At 32.0% G+C, this 18,946-nt stretch overlaps 1 protein-coding gene and 1 long non-coding RNA gene across 4 annotated transcripts in view; one reads left to right on the forward strand and one right to left on the reverse strand.

Annotated features, from left to right (window-relative positions):
• Positions 1 to 3,946: 3,946 nt before the first annotated feature.
• LOC143072784 (universal stress protein in QAH/OAS sulfhydrylase 3'region-like) lies at positions 3,947 to 8,662 on the forward strand. The gene is made up of 4 exons (XM_076247883.1): positions 3,947 to 4,203; positions 5,593 to 5,673; positions 6,562 to 6,674; positions 8,244 to 8,662. Exons 1-4 carry the CDS (start codon positions 4,134 to 4,136, stop codon positions 8,469 to 8,471), a joined length of 492 nt encoding a protein of 163 aa, XP_076103998.1. The 5' UTR covers positions 3,947 to 4,133; the 3' UTR covers positions 8,472 to 8,662.
• A 7,539-nt stretch (positions 8,663 to 16,201) lies between these two features.
• LOC143072787 (uncharacterized) overlaps positions 16,202 to 18,946 on the reverse strand; it is a 63,714-nt gene continuing 60,969 nt past the window's right edge. For all 3 annotated transcript variants that reach the window (XR_012977307.1, XR_012977309.1, XR_012977308.1), the window contains exon 3: positions 16,202 to 17,085. This is a non-coding gene — a long non-coding RNA (uncharacterized LOC143072787). The remainder of the gene's footprint in view (positions 17,086 to 18,946) is intronic.

Raw genomic sequence — 18,946 nt, forward strand, 5'->3', positions numbered from 1 at the left:
GAAATATATATCAAGCAAAATGTAAATATTATTAAAAAAAAATTAGGGACCGAAACTAAATCCGTTATGTAGTTGACATATGTCCCATACTTGTTTCTATGTTATTTTTTAAAATATTTTTGTAGTAGCATTTAAGGGTGTCTTCTCATTTGTCCAACTTTTTAAAATAAGGCATTCTCATTTAGCCAACTTTTTATTTTTATTAATTATTGGGTTGTTTGTTTAGTAATAATATGGTGTCTTTATAAAATTTGACAGTAAATTTGTTCCTGTATGTTTTTATATTATCTAAAAAATATTATATAAAAAATAGGCGATAGTAAACTTGTTACATTTTATTTTTAAATAAAATTAGTTTATATTAAATAATAAATAAATGTTTCTTCAATAATACAGAAGAAACCCACAAATCAGATGCTTTTGATTTTGTTTATATATTTACATATACATGTATCTACTAAAACACACCCGCGAAATCGTTTAAATCTGCGAAAATAAAGTGTATTTGCTTTTTACTATCAATTCTTTGTTCACTAATCAATCCACGGTGGTCATTGATATATTATATAGATCCTCTCTATTTAATATACATTTACTTAGTGACGGTCAGTCACCTGATGAATTTTTGTAAAAGATTTTATGACTGGGGAATTTCAGAAAAGGTATCAAAAGTTATAGGTACTTTGGGACATGACCATTGTTTTTCTAGCGCTGCTCCTGCTTTTTTTCCACAAAAAGCACATTTTTTTTTTCTATTAATTTCAATAATGTAAGCGTTTATCTGTATATTATGAACACTCATTACTAGAAATAAACTTATAATGTAGAGAGTCTTATAACAACAACACTGTAGGTACTGCTGCAGAAAATTTATTGACCTCTGGCCAAGGGAAGCTAGCGAAATGGTACAGAACTGTTTGTTATTTATAAATAAACTTGTAATTTTATATCCGGACGCCTTTATTTTCGTTTTTCTCCAAAAATAACACAAACGGAATAATCATATATATAAGAGAGGATGTGAATGCGACTATACGTGGTACCTATAGAATGTTTAATAGTATTGATATATGTTGTTTGAATTTTGTTCTGTTCAGTCTTTGTGTAGTAAAACGTATTCAACTTATATTTTGTCCCATTTGGATTATTTGGTCAGAAAAACAGAAAAAAATACGAATGAAGAGGATCTATAACACAAAAAAAGCTCCATCTCATTGACAAATCTCTTCATGAATAAAAGTGCAACTGATATTTTTCTATCCAGTTCACATTTCAATTAACGGTTAAAAAACTTAAAAATACTTTCAAATGATTAAAATTACATTAACTTAATGTCAGTTGCACATTTTAACATGCTATGCTAAATAATACTACAGAAAATTTAATCCGGGTATAATTTTCAGTCTTATTTTTCACCTGTCATTCAACCCAAACTCTAATTGAAAAATCCTTTGTTCTTGATTACCTTTGATCTCATCAATCCAACTTTTTTTTTTACCTTTACAACCTAAAATTTTAAAAAGTTGGATAAATGAGAATGAACCCATTTAAGATTGCATATTTTTATTTCAGGTTGTATTGTTGTTAAACTATTCAATTTCATATATTAAAGTTGAAAATTGAATATTTTTTTGTATTGTTATTTCACAACTGAAATATCCACATTTTTTGAAAATGACCCATAAATCAAGTCGTTAGTTTTATCGTTTGAATTGTTTTAAATGTTTCATGTCGGGACAGTTTATAACTTGCTATGGAGTCTCTAGTGGAATCAAATCCAATTCTTATTAATTTATTTCAATTCATGCGGTTAACTAATCAACAAAGTAAACACTTTTTCTCATTTTGTTGTTTTCAACTTTTCATTTTTTGCTTACCTGACCTGAAAGGTTTTGTTGAAAATTTACCTTCCTGCGTTTTATTTATGACGTCACAAATAGTACTTATTTTGATTTTCCTTGAAAAAATCAATAAAAACGGGTGAATTTCACTCGATTATTGGACAGGAACCATAGAGCGCATTCGTCGACAGCAAGGATCTTTAAAAAAAAAAATGTGTGTTAATACATTTTACCTGTCTACCTTGAATATTTAGTATGTCGACGCCTGCGCTCCATGTTTCCTGGTCCTAAATTTGGTTGAAATTTGGCCGATTTTGTAAAATTTTTTCAAAATCTACTATTTTGACCTATTTTGGCTGTAAAAATAAACGCTTTAGAATAAAACTTTGACAAAAATGATTCTATTTAACTTTCTCTCATGTCATAGAATGAAATTCAAAACAGTGTGGCTGTGGCCATTGATTGACACATTAAATTCATCCATTGACTAGGACAATTTAGGTGAACGTTTGTATGTAACAACCATTGCTCACTGTGTACTTTTTAAAGACACTTAAACTATGGGGTCACCAAAGGTTCTCAACACCTTAATAAAGTAATTCGAAAAAAATAATCAGAAATAACACGATGTTTTGATTTATATCAATTATAAAAATCAAAACATAAAGGTTATTTCTGATTAATTTTTCGAATTATTTTATAATCAAAGGCGTTAAGAAACCTTGGTGACCCCACATTTTAAATGTCTATCGTAGGTACGTCGTGAACAGTGGTCGTTACAGACAAACGGTTCACGTAAATTGTCCCAGTCAATGAATGAATTTAATGTGTCAATCAATGGCCACAGCCACACTGTTTTGAACTTCATTCTAAAGTCAACTTAAAACATTTTTCATCTTGATAAATTAAACTTTATAATCGGGGCCAAATATGGCCCTTACCAAACTTACTCCTTTATGTTTCTCCCCTAGTACGTCTATCAGATATTGTTAAATTGTCCTTTGGAACGTCAACTAACCCCAAATTAATTTTATATAGCATAGTTAATCTAGCCTTTTTTCTTCTTATATGTAAACTTTCCCTTTCTAAAGAATTTATCAAGTTGGAAACTGCTCCTGGTGATCTGTCTTTAGAATCGTTAAAGACAAATCTGGCTGTCTTACGCTGTACCTGCTTAACCTGAGTGATGTGTTGCTTTTTTTTTTAATACGGATCCAAGACAGGGGAAGAATATTCGACAACTGGACGGACAAGTGATTTGTACGTAACCTTACGTGTGCAGTTTTTCAAGTTTCTATACGAAGAAAACCTAAGGTTTTATTTGCCTTACAGGTAATGTTGTTAATGTGTGTTCCCCAATGATATCAAAATCACATAAGTCGCTTCATTTATTTTTATTTTGTGTTAACTTCTCATCTTTTAACTATATATGACGTTGCTGTTTTTACACACAAAATAGCATTGAAAAGCTGGAAGACACATTTATTATTTTTCAGAAACTCGTGACAACAACAGGATACATTTGAGAAAATGACTGAACAGATTTTACCTAACTCAGCCGTCGCCATATTGGGATCGTCGTAATTCCAGTTACGATTAGCAGTTAAACACCAGTGAAACGTTTGAGAGAATCCACACTTATTTAGAAACCTTTAAATCTATTTATCATGTTATATACATGCAGTAATAATATGTAAGTGGATTATAAATACAAATTACATGTATGACATAAATACATGTATAATTCTGTATAATCCGAGCTTAAAAAGGCAATTGCGCGTTTACTTAAAGATGTCAACTACCGCTATATGAAAGGGGTCATATATGATAAATTGTGAAATACGATATTTAAAAAATGTAATCAAACAATTGCATACTTGCTAGAAACACGTAAATAAAATATACCTTTTTCCATGAGAAATAAAATTTCTGATTTTGTAAAACGAGCTCATAATCGATTGAAACAAGAATTATGTCGCACCATGTCCAGTGCCATGACCTGTGTATTTGCACCGTTTTCTTAGCGTAAAAAAAGTGTGGCGTAGTTTACTTAATTTACGTTTCACAAGCTTATCTAATCTTGCAGATATAACAGAACTGACAATACAATTATCACTGATATGATTAACGGCGCTGCACACATGTTGTGACAAAAATATACAATGTTTACAGTTATACACTTTGTTGTTACTGACAATTGATACAAAATTGACACTTTGTACCAATACGACCTTGCGATAAAAATCGTACGCTGACCTTAAATTACACAAAAACGAATTTCTAAATGTGAAAATGGCCGAAGAGAAAAAGGTGGTGGTTATAGCAAGTGATGGTAGTGATCATGCCAAATTGGCATTGCAAAGTAAGTACTAGTAGATGTAGATATATATGTAAATAAACTCGGAAGGCTTAATTAAATTGACTGATTCAATACTGGAAATGCAACTTAAAAGTAAGTACTTCTATGTAGCGAATACCAAGTGAAAATGCTTAAGTTACTTAGGTACTAAATTATCAAATAACAAAATACAAAGCGTATATATAACTCAATGAGACCCAATTTTACTACCTTGTTTGTCCTGACAAACACGTGAAAAGTGAATTCATTTAAAGATCTTTGAACGTTCTCAGTCAGTCTACGAAAAGTGCGAACCGAGAAATCCGTTTCTTATGTAGAGTTTCCATATTTTCTTTTGTAAATGAGATGCAGAATAAGAAATTCTCAGACGATTAGAATAAAATTCAAACGTATACACAACTTGCCATGTATTTTGAATTTTTCATCCTAAGTATGTTGTATTTACACGAGAAAATATGCATTTGCATTAAAGAAATCTATTTGCAAGATCCATAAAGTTGAGGTGTCCAAAACTTTGACAGTGAAGTACCAAAGATATTGACATAAACTTTAAAATTCGATTGCAGTCTGAGCCATAATCAAACAATGCTATTTTTCTTACATGTTTTATTTCAAATCAATCTGGTCCGAGACCACAATTGTCGTCCCTTGATTTTCGTTGTTTCGTTGGTCCCTAGTGTTGACAGTGGGTTACTTGCCAATATTTTTCATACCCCTTCCAAATTTATTTCTCTATGTTTTATGCCTCAAATTGAAAGTAGGGAAGGGGGGGGGGGGGTGAAATTACACTGTAAAAAAATTTGTGTCCAGAATTTCAAAGGAAAGTAGTGATTTGGTCCAGCTGAAAAAGGTTAAAAATTAGCACTTCAGAAGCTGTCATAAGATTTCAAGACGCCCTAAACATAAAATTGTCCATATTTTGAGTTAGAGCCGATGAAGTTTTCAATAACTTTGATATAATTTGTCCCAAAAGTAGTACAACACACTGTAAAAATTTCATTGAGAAAGCGCTGGTGGGATTTTTTAAATTTTCATTTATGTTCTAAAAGAAATGCACTACGAATTAATTGTAGTCTCGGACCATCTCGCACAATATTCTCCATATTATTATTACAAATATCTGGCTAGTGTCCGTGTCAGCAGAATAATGAAGTGTTGACACAGAAATATGTCAGATATGTGTCTTATCTGTAATGTCTATATGTTATTGTAATAGTTTATAAATGCAGTCGTTGAACTGAAATAAAAAGAAAATACGTTATGATGCAAATATTATGCAAAACATTTAATTTAAATATTATTCAAAGCTGAGTGAAGTTGCAAGTCCAAACAATATCAGATATTCAGATATTTGAAAAAAAATATTCTCATGTTCTTTTCTTTTGATTATAGAGTTTGCAACAGAATTCTACAAGCCTGGTAATTTTGCAGTCGTTGTGTATTGTGCTACGTACACCGAAATCAGTTATGGATGTAAGTATGATATCATATCGAACCGGTTTATATCGATCATGTATAATAGTGGGAAAACCGATAATGCAAGAACAATAGAAAAGTCACTCTTATTATGAAAAATCGGCAAAATCAAAAGAAACATTCCATTTGGGATACTTTTTAATTTAAAGATCATACTAATTTGTTTTTTTTTGTTCCCCGTTCGACGCGTTGTGGGGCAATTAACATATCTTACAATTCTTGCAAAAAATGCCTTGTAAGCGCTCTAATGATTACAATTCTTGACCGAGTCGTATGAAACTTATATCACAGGTTTATATAAACAATATATTGGACATGTTCCAAAAGTTGATGCTGGTGGCAACGGAAAAATGTAAAGGTCAAGGAATTTGAATTTGAAATTAGTCCTAATTTGTTTCATATGTATACGGAAAGCTGCCTAACGGTGATATAATGTATACAGAGGACCGTAAAAATAAAATACAATGGGGCCCACTGACTGCTTTGAGAGGAGCTCGCTCCAGTGATTTCCTAAATCATCAACCAATTTTTTTCCCACAAAGAGGGGTCCGGTCCCCTGCCCCAATACATCAGTCTCTGAACTAAGATTGGCTAAAACTTTGAGATGCCCCCATCTGTATTGCATCGACACTAGATATCTACACAATTGGTGATTTAAAGGGTTAAACTTAGTGGACAGTATTAAATGTAATTCGGGTGTTTTTTTTTGTTTTTTTTACATCAACAGTAGGAACGAAGAAAAAAAAATCCATCAAAATTCAAAACAAAATTTTTATCCTTCTGAAACACAAAATGGTTTCTGGTGGAATTGTCTCAATTGCAATCATACCATGTCTTCTTATCTTTACATTGAAAAGATAAAGTTTTAGTTTTGACTTTTTCTAGCTGTTGCACTGATACCAGGGGATCCAGCTCTTGTTCAAAGGATAGTGGAATCAGAGGAGGTAAAATGCACAGAAATGGTGAAAAAATTAAGTAAAGATTTAGTCGACTTGAAGGTAATAGCTTTATAACAGACTACATAGCATCTTTTCACACAGTTGAAACTTCATTGTTTAATAAATGTATCAGTTGCATTCAATTCAATAAAAAAAGTATCTTGTGAGATAAAAAAAAATCAACAATCTGCTTAATTGTATATTTTTGAGAACTTTGTCCCGATACATCGCATATTCAACGTACATGTATAATCTTGTTTAAACTCCGTTTATCTTTTTTAAGAAGATTTTGCGTGAACTTCAATAACCCAAAAAACAAAACAAAAACACATGTAAACACATGCATTGCTCACAAAAGAAAAGCAATCAAAACTTTAACCCTGCAACATTCTTTATGTGACTTTCCTAAATCAGGAGCCCGTTATGCATTGACTGTCTTAGGGACGACATCAAAAGTTCAATGAAGGATAAATAACTAATTCACATTGTTTTTTCACTGACCCTCCCCCTTCTTAACTTAATTTGGGAAAAATTGATTGACCAATAGGGATATATGTAAAATCGATTTTAGATTAACAAAACTTGCAGCAATGTTGACCCCCCACTCCCAAACTATTTGATTTAAGTTTTTTTTTTTTCTTTTTTTTTTTTTTTTTTTTATCTTACATCGATCTTTTGATGTCGTCCCTTAGTGTCTACCTTATACTGTATGTGTTTTGCTCATTGTTGGAGTCCGTACTTATCCTCCTCCTTTTTTCGTCTCTGTTGTATGATTGTCGGAATGTCCTACTGGAAACCGTACCAAATATCTTTATTTCTAGACTTTATAGACGTCAATATCCTTTTCAAGACAGATGTGCCATATACCATGCAATTAGCTCTTAAATTGTCAAGGCTACCGAATACAATAAAAGGCTATATAAAGGAACTATTAAAGGTTTGCTGTCATGCAACAATAAATTTCTAAAAGCAACAATTACACAAAAACGTATATGTGTTGTTTCCTGGCTCCCTACTCCCTCTCTTACTTTTTACACATTTTGGTGGAATTTATGGCACTGTTGGTTCAAACATTTTTTGTTATATATTTTTAAAAATTTAGAAAATTATCGTTATGGTAATAGTTTTAAAACAAGAATTTGTCCAAAGTACATGGACGCACTATCATTTACCATGTTCAATGGACCGTGAAATTGGGTAAAAAAATCTAATTTGGCATTAAAATTAGAAAGATCATACCATAGGGAACATGTGTACAAAGTTTCAAGTTGATTGGACTTCAACTTCATCAAAAACTACCTTGACCAAAAACTTTAACTTGAAGCAGGACGAACGGACGAACATACGGACGAACGAACGGTACAACGAACGAATGGACCCACAGACCATGCAGAAATCATAATGCCCCTCTATTATCGTAGGTAGGGCATAAAATACCATCTAAACTACCATATGTTTTCCTGTCAGAAAGCGGGAAATACGACAACAATGAATATTTTGCGGGTTTTTTTTAACCGTTAATCTTCGCGAAACAATATGGCACGAATACTTAATGTCAATAGATAGATAAATTATCGTATACATTTACATTTTCAAAAATATGTTTTATCTCTTTTTTAATCACGACAGATAGAAGGCGAGGTTGTGAGAGTAAACGGAGAACCAGGCCAGGCTATTCTAGAAAAAGCAAAAGATCTAAAAGCAATATACATCGTAGTAGGATCACGTGGTTTAGGGAAAATCAGGAGAACTATTATGGGCAGTGTCAGTGACTATCTCGTGCATCATGCACACATTCCTGTAGTTGTCTGCAAATCAGAACATCACCATCATCATGGAAATGATAAGCATTCTTAACATGAACAAAATGAGGACAAAGGTTTTTTAAAGGCTGAGGAAATGTTTTTTTATTTTTTAATTTGAAGGAAATGTGACAAAGATAGTCATTTTATTTTATTGATTGATTATTCTTTTATGAACGATATTAAGATAAATGCCGAGCGACAATCTTTTTGATTCAGGACGAATAAAAGTTTATTGCTTTACTATATCTGTACGTTCTTTTTGTGTATACAATATTTTATGGAACTTATCAGTATTTAAGAAATGACAATAATATTTTTTTTCTGTCTATGAAGAAATAACCTTAAAAAATGTAGTGCATACTGAATAACATGCGTAAGTGTGCAGCAATTTTTTCGAACACACAGAAAAAAACAGTCATTCCTTTTAATTCATCTTAATCCATGTTCAATGAGTATAAAAGATCACGAAACATAAGTCTATGACATCACAGTCATATGACAAAATCTTGTCTATATTGCGGACAGACAAATGGTAGAATGCAATGATATCTACTACAACTGACAGTGCGACCAAATGTTCATCACCACAAAGAGCGCAACATGACAAACCATAGAAAAGTTTTAAAGTCGTGGAGAGCGAAATGTTTTAATAAAGTCACTGCCACTGGATTGATTATGTTAAAACAAAATTGCTTGTGTCATTGTTTTCTTCTTCTTTGGTGGCTGCAAATATATTCGTATATGGTTTAATTTTCCATAATTGTGTTTTTTTAACCGGATTTTTGAAGCAAAAATCGGTTATTGATTTGAAGATGTATTCGTCTGCCAAACAGTGTCTCTACCATCACATGCCACCGTTTGACTATATTTTTTTTCAAATTTAGATATGTTGTGTCCTGCGACAATATGAAGGTCGAGTTCAATTTTCATCATGACAAGTTACAGATCAAGTTCGAATTCTGTTCTAGTCTGATGATTTTGTGCAGAGTTATGGTTCTGGGACTTAGAAAATCCACTCAAATAATCAGTTTTTCGCAATTTTTCCGCATTTTTTTCGCCAAGCTTAAAGATAAGGATTTGAAAATTGGTTTATAATTTTATCATGACAAGTTACAGATCAAGTTCGAATTTTGTTACGGTCTGATGATTTTGTGCAGAATTATGGTCCTTGTTTGTTATATAATAGTTTACACCATGTCAAGTCTATATAGACCAAGTTTGAATTTTGTTCCAATACAATGAGTTTTAGTTGTTAGGGGCCTATATATTGCCATGCAATACTCTAAGAACGCTTGTTTTCTCTGAATTTTGAATCTTACCTAGTTTTAGAATATATCATCGTAATAAATTAACTGGATATATATACTATAGTGCTAATTAAAAGCACTGGCTATTGGAAAATGTATAGTTTCCGTATCCAGGACGTGTGTCGGATGCAAGTCGATGAGTCAGCAATCCAACGACACACAGATTACTAACAGACATGTTTAGGTCATCAATAGACCGTTTGTTTACAGTACCACAAGTTCAAAACATGCCAATCACTGATGTTACAGGATGGAGTAAAACATAGAAAAAAAAAACAAGTTCTAATGGCATCCTGTTCTAACTAGTCGTAAGTTGGAAATCAGACGAATGATTGAATTGCAAGCAAATGTTACATCAGCGATGATTTTAAACCTATTTTTACAAAATTCAGTAAACGAATTTGACTGCTAACAGCAATGTACTTGTATTGTTTCAAAATTCAGCTTTACGTAGTTTCAATCAAATCTTATTAATTTGAAATTGTTGCTAAAGCCACTTCGATATCGATAGGACGGTGTTGTTGTTTACCAACACAAATTAAACAAACCAAATATACTGTTTTCTACGTTCTAGGAATACGTTATGTCGTACAACGATTGGTTAAAAGCAACCGTGCGGAGAACGTGTATTTTTCATATGGGGTTAGTAGGCGAGGCTTAAATAGTCTAATTCGGTAGGTCACATTCTTGAAAAGGGAAGGGGAATGTAGTTACGACGTAAAGAACATATCCGATATCAGTCTGTATAACGAATATTCCATAACGGTCAACCAATTCGTGATGGCGTCCGTAATATTTACGAAGTGATGATTACAACTTCACCATTATGAAATGAAAAGGTCACAATAAGGAAGCTGACATCATCTCTTTTATCGTAAAGTTTTGTTATCAACCGACCCTCATGGTCAATTTCTAGATATAAGTCCCTTATCAAATGGCAAAATCAAAAAGCTCAAGCACATCAAACAAATGGATAAGAACTGTCATATTCCTAACTTGAAAAAAAAACGTAACACCACTACTAACCGAGTATAGAAATAATCACCATCTACTAACCCCGTATGAAATAAACACGTATATTCTCCTTGGTTGCTTTTAACCAATCATATTCCTAGAATAGTATAGAGAAAGGGTCATATACCTTGCCAAGGTAACACATCAAATTGCATGATTAACCAGAATTATTCCATAAAAATAACTTCAAACAACCATTATCAGAAAGACCAGATAGCTCTATTATAAAGAGACAAATCCTTGCAGCTATTAAACCAAGCCAAAGAAAAAGAGAATTGAAATTCCAAAACAAAGGTATGATATGTTGCAAGTTTAATCAGTATCTTTATATGTAAAAAAATTCAATAAAAGAAAAGGAGTGACTTAAAAAACATATTTTAAAGACAAAAAAGCATGCAAAAATTGGGTTTATTAATATAATACATTTTGTACTTTTAAAAATTGTAGTGAAGCCTAATACTGTGTAAAAGTCTCTGATTAAACTTGCTTATTTTGTTGGCACTGGCTACGGTTACATGGAAATGTAACAATAATAAAAATATTATTGTACATTGGAGACTAATTGCCGGAATGCAAAGTTGGTTTAGGAACCGATTAATTACGAATGTAACAATAATTATTGAGGCTACGGTTACATTGCGTTGTTGTTACATGAAAAACAGCAATGTACGCTAGATTTATTAAACTTAAATCTTCTATAATAGTTTTGTTGCTTAATTCATTCATGTCTACTAAATAATACTTGTTATAATAATTAATAATAAATATTATATTAAACAAATGGTGTTTAAATAGTTTTAGGTATTAATGGATTTGATGTTCTTAAAGATACTACTTCAAATTAGTAGTGCCAAAGGCGAAGAATATAGTTCAATGGTTTGTTGTTGAAAACTCGGGCTGAGAAAACTGTTCACTTTTAAGTATTTAACTGCACACCTACTCGTATTACTGTCATTATACTTTGAACAAAAGATGAAGAGATTCCTATTACCAATTTTGTTTGGGTGAAAAATTTTAAACTTGCATGGGATGCGTTTGAAACGAAACTGAAACAATATCAAGACACAAATTTCATACAGCTATACAAACGCACTTACCAAAAGAAAAGTTTGCTAACTGAACTAACACTGTGAACTTCTGTATAAAATTGAGAATGGAAATGGGGAATGTGTCAAAGCGACAACAACCCGAACATAGAGCAGAAAACAGCCGAAGGTCAACAATGGGTCTTCAACGTAGCCAGAAACTCCCGCACCCGTCGGAGGCGTCCTTCAGCTGGCCTCTAAACAAATATGTATACTAGTTCAGTCATACTAAACTCCGAATTATACACAAGAAACTAACATTAAAAAATCATACAAGACTAACAAAGGCCATGCAAAGGCTCTTGACTTGAGAAAGGCGCAAAATTGCGGCGGGGTTAAACATGTTTATGAGATCTCAATCCTCCCCTATACCTCTAGCCAATGTAGAAAAAACAAACGAACAACACTACGCATAGTAAAACTCAGTTTAAGAGATGTCCGAGTCCGATTTCAGAACCCATGGAGGACGTACTATAAAAAAATCAAAAAAATGTATGTTATACTTGTATGATTAGTATGTATTGTAAATATAAGATAATGTCTTCAACTTTTATTATTTAGTACAAAAGTCATATTACTAGTTTTTCATGTAACAATAACGCAATGTAACCGTAGCCTCAATAATTATTGTTACATTCGTTATTAATCGGTTCCTTATCCAACCATGCATTCCGGCATTTAGTCCCCAATGTAACAATAATATTTTTATTATTGTTGCATTTCCGTGTAACCGTAGCCAGTGCCTATTTTGTTTTCACAAATAAGCAAGAATGGTAATGTGTAAAGAATAAAAGATTTGCATCTTATCCCACTGTTATGCATTTTTGAGCTATATGTATAAATGTAAACAAGGGTACATGCACTAATACTCATTGGTGGCAAGTTAATGGTTAAAAAATAAAATTTGATTAAATAAATCAGAGACATATAATAATTATATGTCTCTGAATAAATGTAACTAACTGACTTTTAAACCATTGAAAAGATTAAACTGGTCTCTACTATTCTAGCTGTGAAAAAAGCTTTCCTGGTTGTCTTATCCAATTATTTTACAGTGTGTGCAGTTTTGTAATCTTAGAATTTGTAGAAAATTGCTTTAAAACATCATATTTATTAGAATTTTCTTTTATTTTTAACAGATATTCCAAATGAAACAACTAATGTTATATGGATAGATGAAAAAGAGAACGGTTCACCAGCCATCAGTATTTACACAGGAGGATCCACATCTATCAAAGAAGTTGAAGTTGTAACTGTTAAAGGTACTAATCATTCTGGTATTTATAATAAGTAAAAAAATGAACTTTATGAAGTATGTTGGCATGGAAAAAATAAAAGAATACAGAAGTAAAATGATCAAAATGTGTATTATTGAAGTGCACATGTCAGTTTGAATAGTTAGATAATAAAAAATGCCACATGTATATGTACAGCCAATAACACTGCACAAAAGATAACAGATGGATACATCATACACTTGTGTATTCTACAAACGGTCTGCAATAATATATTTGTAAACCTACATTAGGGTACTTAACAAACGCAATAGAGTTGACATTTTACATCTGTATATATATATATCCTTTTTTTCTGCATTTCTTCAATTGTTCTTTCTACAAATAAGTTTTATATTTGTATACATACTTTTTTTTTTATAGATATCATAGATGTTCCAGAGGATCACAGCTACAGTTTTAGTACAACAACTATAAAACACAAACGTTTTCCAACCTATAGTGACATTGGGATTCAAACAGACATTGACAGTGAATTTATTGAGCAATTGGAAACAAAATTAAAAAAGGCTAATGAGAATTTAAAAGACACTGCATTTTTACTAGGCGACAGGTTTATGAAAAAAGTTTTAGGTGATGACAAAAGTATTTGTTTTTATACTGGTTTCCCTAGTCTTCATATGTTTAATGGAATTTTTCACATATTAGACAGTTATGAAACAAATATTTAATACTGGAATGGACCAGACAGTATAAATGAAAAAAAATCATGAAGAAAGAGAACATTTAAAACGAGGCCCTAAAAGAAAACTGTCTAGACACCATGAATACAGTTAACTTACTATGATAAGGCTTTGGCAAGCTCTACCAGAAAAAATGTTGGCAGATATATTAGGTGTTTCAGTCAGTAGAATATCTCAAATATTTACAACATGGATATATTATATGAAGTCTATATTAAAAGATCTAGTAATATGGCCATCCAAAGCTTTAATTGAAAAGCATATGCCTGCATCATTTAAGAAATCATATCCAAATACCACAGCTGTAATTGATTGTACAGAATTGTTTATACAAAGGCCAAGGAATCCAACAACTCAAGCTAAAACATTCAGTACTTACAAGTCCCATAACACTTATAAATGCTTAGTCAGCATAACTCCAAATGGTAATTTTAATTATATTTCTGATCTTTAGGGAGGCAACACATCTGATAGATATATTACTGAACATTCTGGGTTTCTTGATTTAGTATCTACAGGAGATGAAATTATGGCCGACCGCGGGTTCAGGGTAAGAGACCTTCTTCTTAAGAGAAGGGCTTATTTAACTATGCCCCCATTTACTAGAAAATGTTCATGGGGAAAGGGAAAACGTTTGACTGCCTATGAAATGAGGAAAACCAGAAAAATTGCTAACGTAAGAATATATGTTAAAACTAAAAGCAATACAGAGAATGAAGAAATTCAAAATGTTATCTCAGATTCTACTATGGACACATACAAAAACCACTTGTTTATCCCATGATGATAGTGGCAGGATTTATTTGCAATTTGATGAAACCGTTAGCTAATAAATGTAGTTGTCTCATTTGCAATCACACAAGAACCTTGATTTTGTAATTTTAATATATTAATTTGGCCCTTAACCCTTTAGGTCTGTTTAATTATCCTGGTTTAAATGCCCTTCAAAAAGATTGACACCTTTAGTTGGAGAGGTCTAGGGTGCTAACCCTGGCCAGGTCAAACCAAAGACTTTGAAATTAGTATTTGCTGCTTCCCTGGTAGACACACAGTATTTATGAGTAGTGCAAAGATCGCTGACCTGAATCAGAATACTGTGTCCGGGTAAGATGATATGTCTTTCAATTTCCTTTTGAACTAATTAAAACATATTAACAAGAGTGCACACGCTGAAATGTCTCGCCTTCTATACTAATCATTGATATTATGTTGATAGTCCTAAGTATAAAGCTAAGCTTTATTACAACTGTCACATAAACTTAACATAAACCAAGATAAATAAACAAAGACCAATGAACCTTGAAAATGAGGTCAAGGTCAGATGAAACATACCAGGCAGACATATACAGCTAACAATGCTTCTATACAACATATATAGTTGACCCATTACTTATAGTTTAAGAAAAATAGACCAAAACACAAAAACTTAACAATGTGCAATGAACCGTGAAAATGAGGTCAAGGTCAAATAAAACCTGTGCGACTGACATAAAGATAATAAAATATTTCCATACACCAAATATAGTTGACCTATGGCATATAGTATCAGATAAAAAGACCAAAACTCAAAAACTTAACTTTGACCACTGAACCATGAAAATGAGGTCAAGGTCACATGACATCTGCCCGCTAGACATGTACACCTTACAATCATTCCATACAACAAATATAGTAGACTTATTGCATATAGTATGAGAAAAACAGACCAAAACACAAAAATTTAACTATAACCACTGAACCATGAAAATGAGGTCAAGGTCAGATGACACCTGCCAGTTGGATATGTACACCTTACAGTCCTTCCATACACTGAATATACTAGCCCTATTGCTTATGGTATCTGAGATATGGACTAGACCACCAAAACTTTACCTTGTTCACTGATCCATGAAATGAGGTCCAGGTCAAGTGAAAACTGTCAGACATGAAGACCTTGCAAGGTACGCACATATCAAATATAGTTATCCTATTACTTATAATAAGAGAGAATTCAACATTACAAAAAATTTGAACTTTTTATTTCAAGTGGTCACTGAACCATGAAAATGAGGTCAAGGACATTGGACATGTGACTGACGGAAACTTCGTAACATGAAGCATCTATATACAAAGTATGAAGCATCCAGGTCTTCCACCTTCTAAAATATAAAGCTTTTAAGAAGTGAGCTAACGCCGCCGCCGTAGCCGGATCACTATCCCTATGTCGAGCTTTCTGCAACAAAAGTTGCAGACTCGACAAAAATCAAGCTCAGAGTGTTGGCTACTACAAAGCAGAGTTATTATTTGTATACATTACATTAAATATTTCTTGTCAGGAATATGCATAATAATTGCCACTGGACAATTCTGGATGTAAAGCAGCCATCTTTCATTATCAAGAAGTTGATAAAAAAAACCATTTGTAATAAAGAAGCATATTGAGTTTAATGCATATTCATTATCTAATTAAAATAATTATGAAATACAATGTCAAAGAATGCATGAGACCTGTCCACAATCTGCTTGTAAAAATCAGGATCAAACTTAAGTCTCAACTGAAATAGCTTTTCAAGTAAACAAAACAAAATCACAAATGTCCCTGCCACACACTCCTAGTTGCATCTGAATCTGATAGTACCATGGTGAAGATGTTTTTAGTTTAATTTCACCATTTATGTTTTGAACGTGATAAGTTTGTAAATTAGTCACTTCCATTGGTGTTTTGTCAGCATATTTAATGTACATTTAATTTCCACAAGATGTGTACCACAGCATTTACACTTAACAACACTATCAGGACTAGCACCTAAAAATGGGCTTGCTTTTGACACAAATAAACCACAATCTTTAAAGCTGCTTTTCTTGTGATGAGTCTTGAACCTGTCAAAGTATTGTGTTTTTGCAACCTTTTCCATCTTAATTCCAAATTCTGTTGCATCTGAGCGGAAAGATATTGATGTTCCAAGAAAGTTTTTTACCAAGTAATGATTTGAACTTAGTTGATCGAAGTTACATTTCATAATGTTAGAAATCACGGATGCAGTTATTTTACATTTTCTATGTTCACTGATGTTTTTGCCATTCAGGATTATCTCTCTTTCCAATTGTACCTTGTTCTACATTATAAATATATGCGTTGTCATGTTTGTTGTGTAAACATTTCAAAATGTCATCACTTTCACTGAATCCTCTTAATATGTCTGAAAAATATTCAGCGGTCTCCTCGTCACTTTCACTTTCATCCGATGGTGGATCTACTAATTTCAAAAAACCTGCAGATGAGCCTTTGCATAGATCATAAACCTGCAATTAAAAGAATTAATATTTTAATAAAGTGATAGAAAATTTTGCACTGCACATTTTGGTTTCTTATTTATATATTAAGATTAACCTCATCAATGTCTCAACAAATATTTTTTCCAAACTGTCTGTCAGAATGCAATATTCAAACTTGAATTACTACATTTTGTACATGTAACAGGGGTGATACATGTACATAGTGTATGAGTAAAATAATTATTTATACACAGGGCCGTAACTACCTATGAGGCAGGGGAGGCAATTGCCTCCCCTGAATTTTCTACACCAAAATTTTTCTTTGAAGTAATAAAATGAAATATTGACAATATGTTCACGAAGAACTTGAATTTATATTATAAACACCACAAGTTTACAGTTTTAACAGTGTTATATATGTCAGTTCCTGGATTTTTGATCGATAGTGAAACATTTCAGTATTGTTTATATATTTTTTTTGTGTGGCTGTCCGTCTGCTATTCGGTGTTCGTAGGAGAAGACATATGAAAGTTTGCTTCAAACAAATTTGAATAAAACTTAACTGTTCACATTTATTTAGTCAGCAACCATTTGATTTTCTGGGGGGCTATGGATTGTTTTGGGAAAAAAAGTTTGTTTCCAGTTTTTGGAGAAAAAAATAATTTGTTTTTGACCCTGAGAAAAAAAAATTGTTTGTTTCACCGTCAGCTGCCAAAAAATCCATAGCCCCCCCCCCAACCAGAAAATCAGATGGTTGCTGACTTAGGGCTCATTTAAGCAGAGGAAGTTCCCTTTGTATTGTTATATTGAAGTGAAATTTGGGGTTCATTTAAAATTAACTCTGCTGCTTGCAAGAAAAAAAGTGATTATCTATTTGAATTAATCTACATAAATGATTATTTGGAAAAATCACATTTCAGATATTTAAAGTATATTCTTGGTGTAAATAAGAAAGCCTCAAATTTAGCAGTGTTATCAGAGGTTGCAAGATTTCCTCTTTATTTTTCTGTCATTAATCTATGGTAAAATATGTACACAGGCTTAACAAGTTGGACAAAGGGTTACTTTATGATGCTTATGTTTGTAATAAAATTTTAGATGCAGAAAACATTAATTGTTGGTATTCATCTATGAAATATGTACCTCAATCACTTGATATACAAAATTTAGATACAAAGCTCAATAAATTAATTAAATTTGTAAAAGGTAAACTTTGTAATAGTTTTAAAACATTTTGGTTGGTCAAAAGATCTGAAACCTTATCACCAGGTAATAGTAAATTAGAAAATTATTTCAACCTCAAGACTGACTTTGTAAAGGAGGCTTATTTATCAATTAAAGATTTTAGTATAAGAAGAGCTATATGTAAAATGAGAATAAGTGCTCATGATCTTAGAATTGAGAAAGATAAATATAGTAAAAAATACATAGAGAGAACTCAACGTCTATGTCATCACTGCTTATCACATGGATCAAATTCTATTGAAGATGAGACCCATTTTACAGTAAATTGTCCATTATATGATGAACAGAGGAAATTATTATTTGATAAAGTTATCACTTTTTGTACTAATTTTAAAGAACTACCTAATGATAAGAAATATTTCTGGCTGTTCACAAATGAGCATTTACCAACTCTCATGTGCCTAAGAAATTACATTATTAAAGGTTTAGAAATAAGATCCAGATGTAAACAAAATATATGAAATAATATAATATTTTATTGTTATAAGATTTAATATAATAGTTATATAAAACACATGTTGTGTTAGGCTCTGATCCTGTCCATAATGTTATAGTATGGTATTAGTTTTCTGTTTTGCTTTTTCCAATCATATGGTGTTGTAAAATGATGCCCTTTATGGGTTCTTGATTAGATTAATAAAAT

This window comes from Mytilus galloprovincialis, chromosome 4, assembly GCF_965363235.1.
Source record: "Mytilus galloprovincialis chromosome 4, xbMytGall1.hap1.1, whole genome shotgun sequence".
NCBI lineage: Eukaryota > Metazoa > Mollusca > Bivalvia > Mytilida > Mytilidae > Mytilus > Mytilus galloprovincialis.

Bases quoted from the DNA above. Each gene is read 5' to 3' on its own strand.
- LOC143072784 (XM_076247883.1), top strand. From the start codon at position 4,134: ATGGCCGAAGAGAAAAAGGTGGTGGTTATAGCAAGTGATGGTAGTGAT. The intron at 4,204-5,592 runs GTAAGTACTAGT...TTTTGATTATAG, and splicing joins TGCCAAATTGGCATTGCAAA to AGTTTGCAACAGAATTCTAC. The intron at 6,675-8,243 runs GTAATAGCTTTA...TAATCACGACAG, and splicing joins AAGATTTAGTCGACTTGAAG to ATAGAAGGCGAGGTTGTGAG.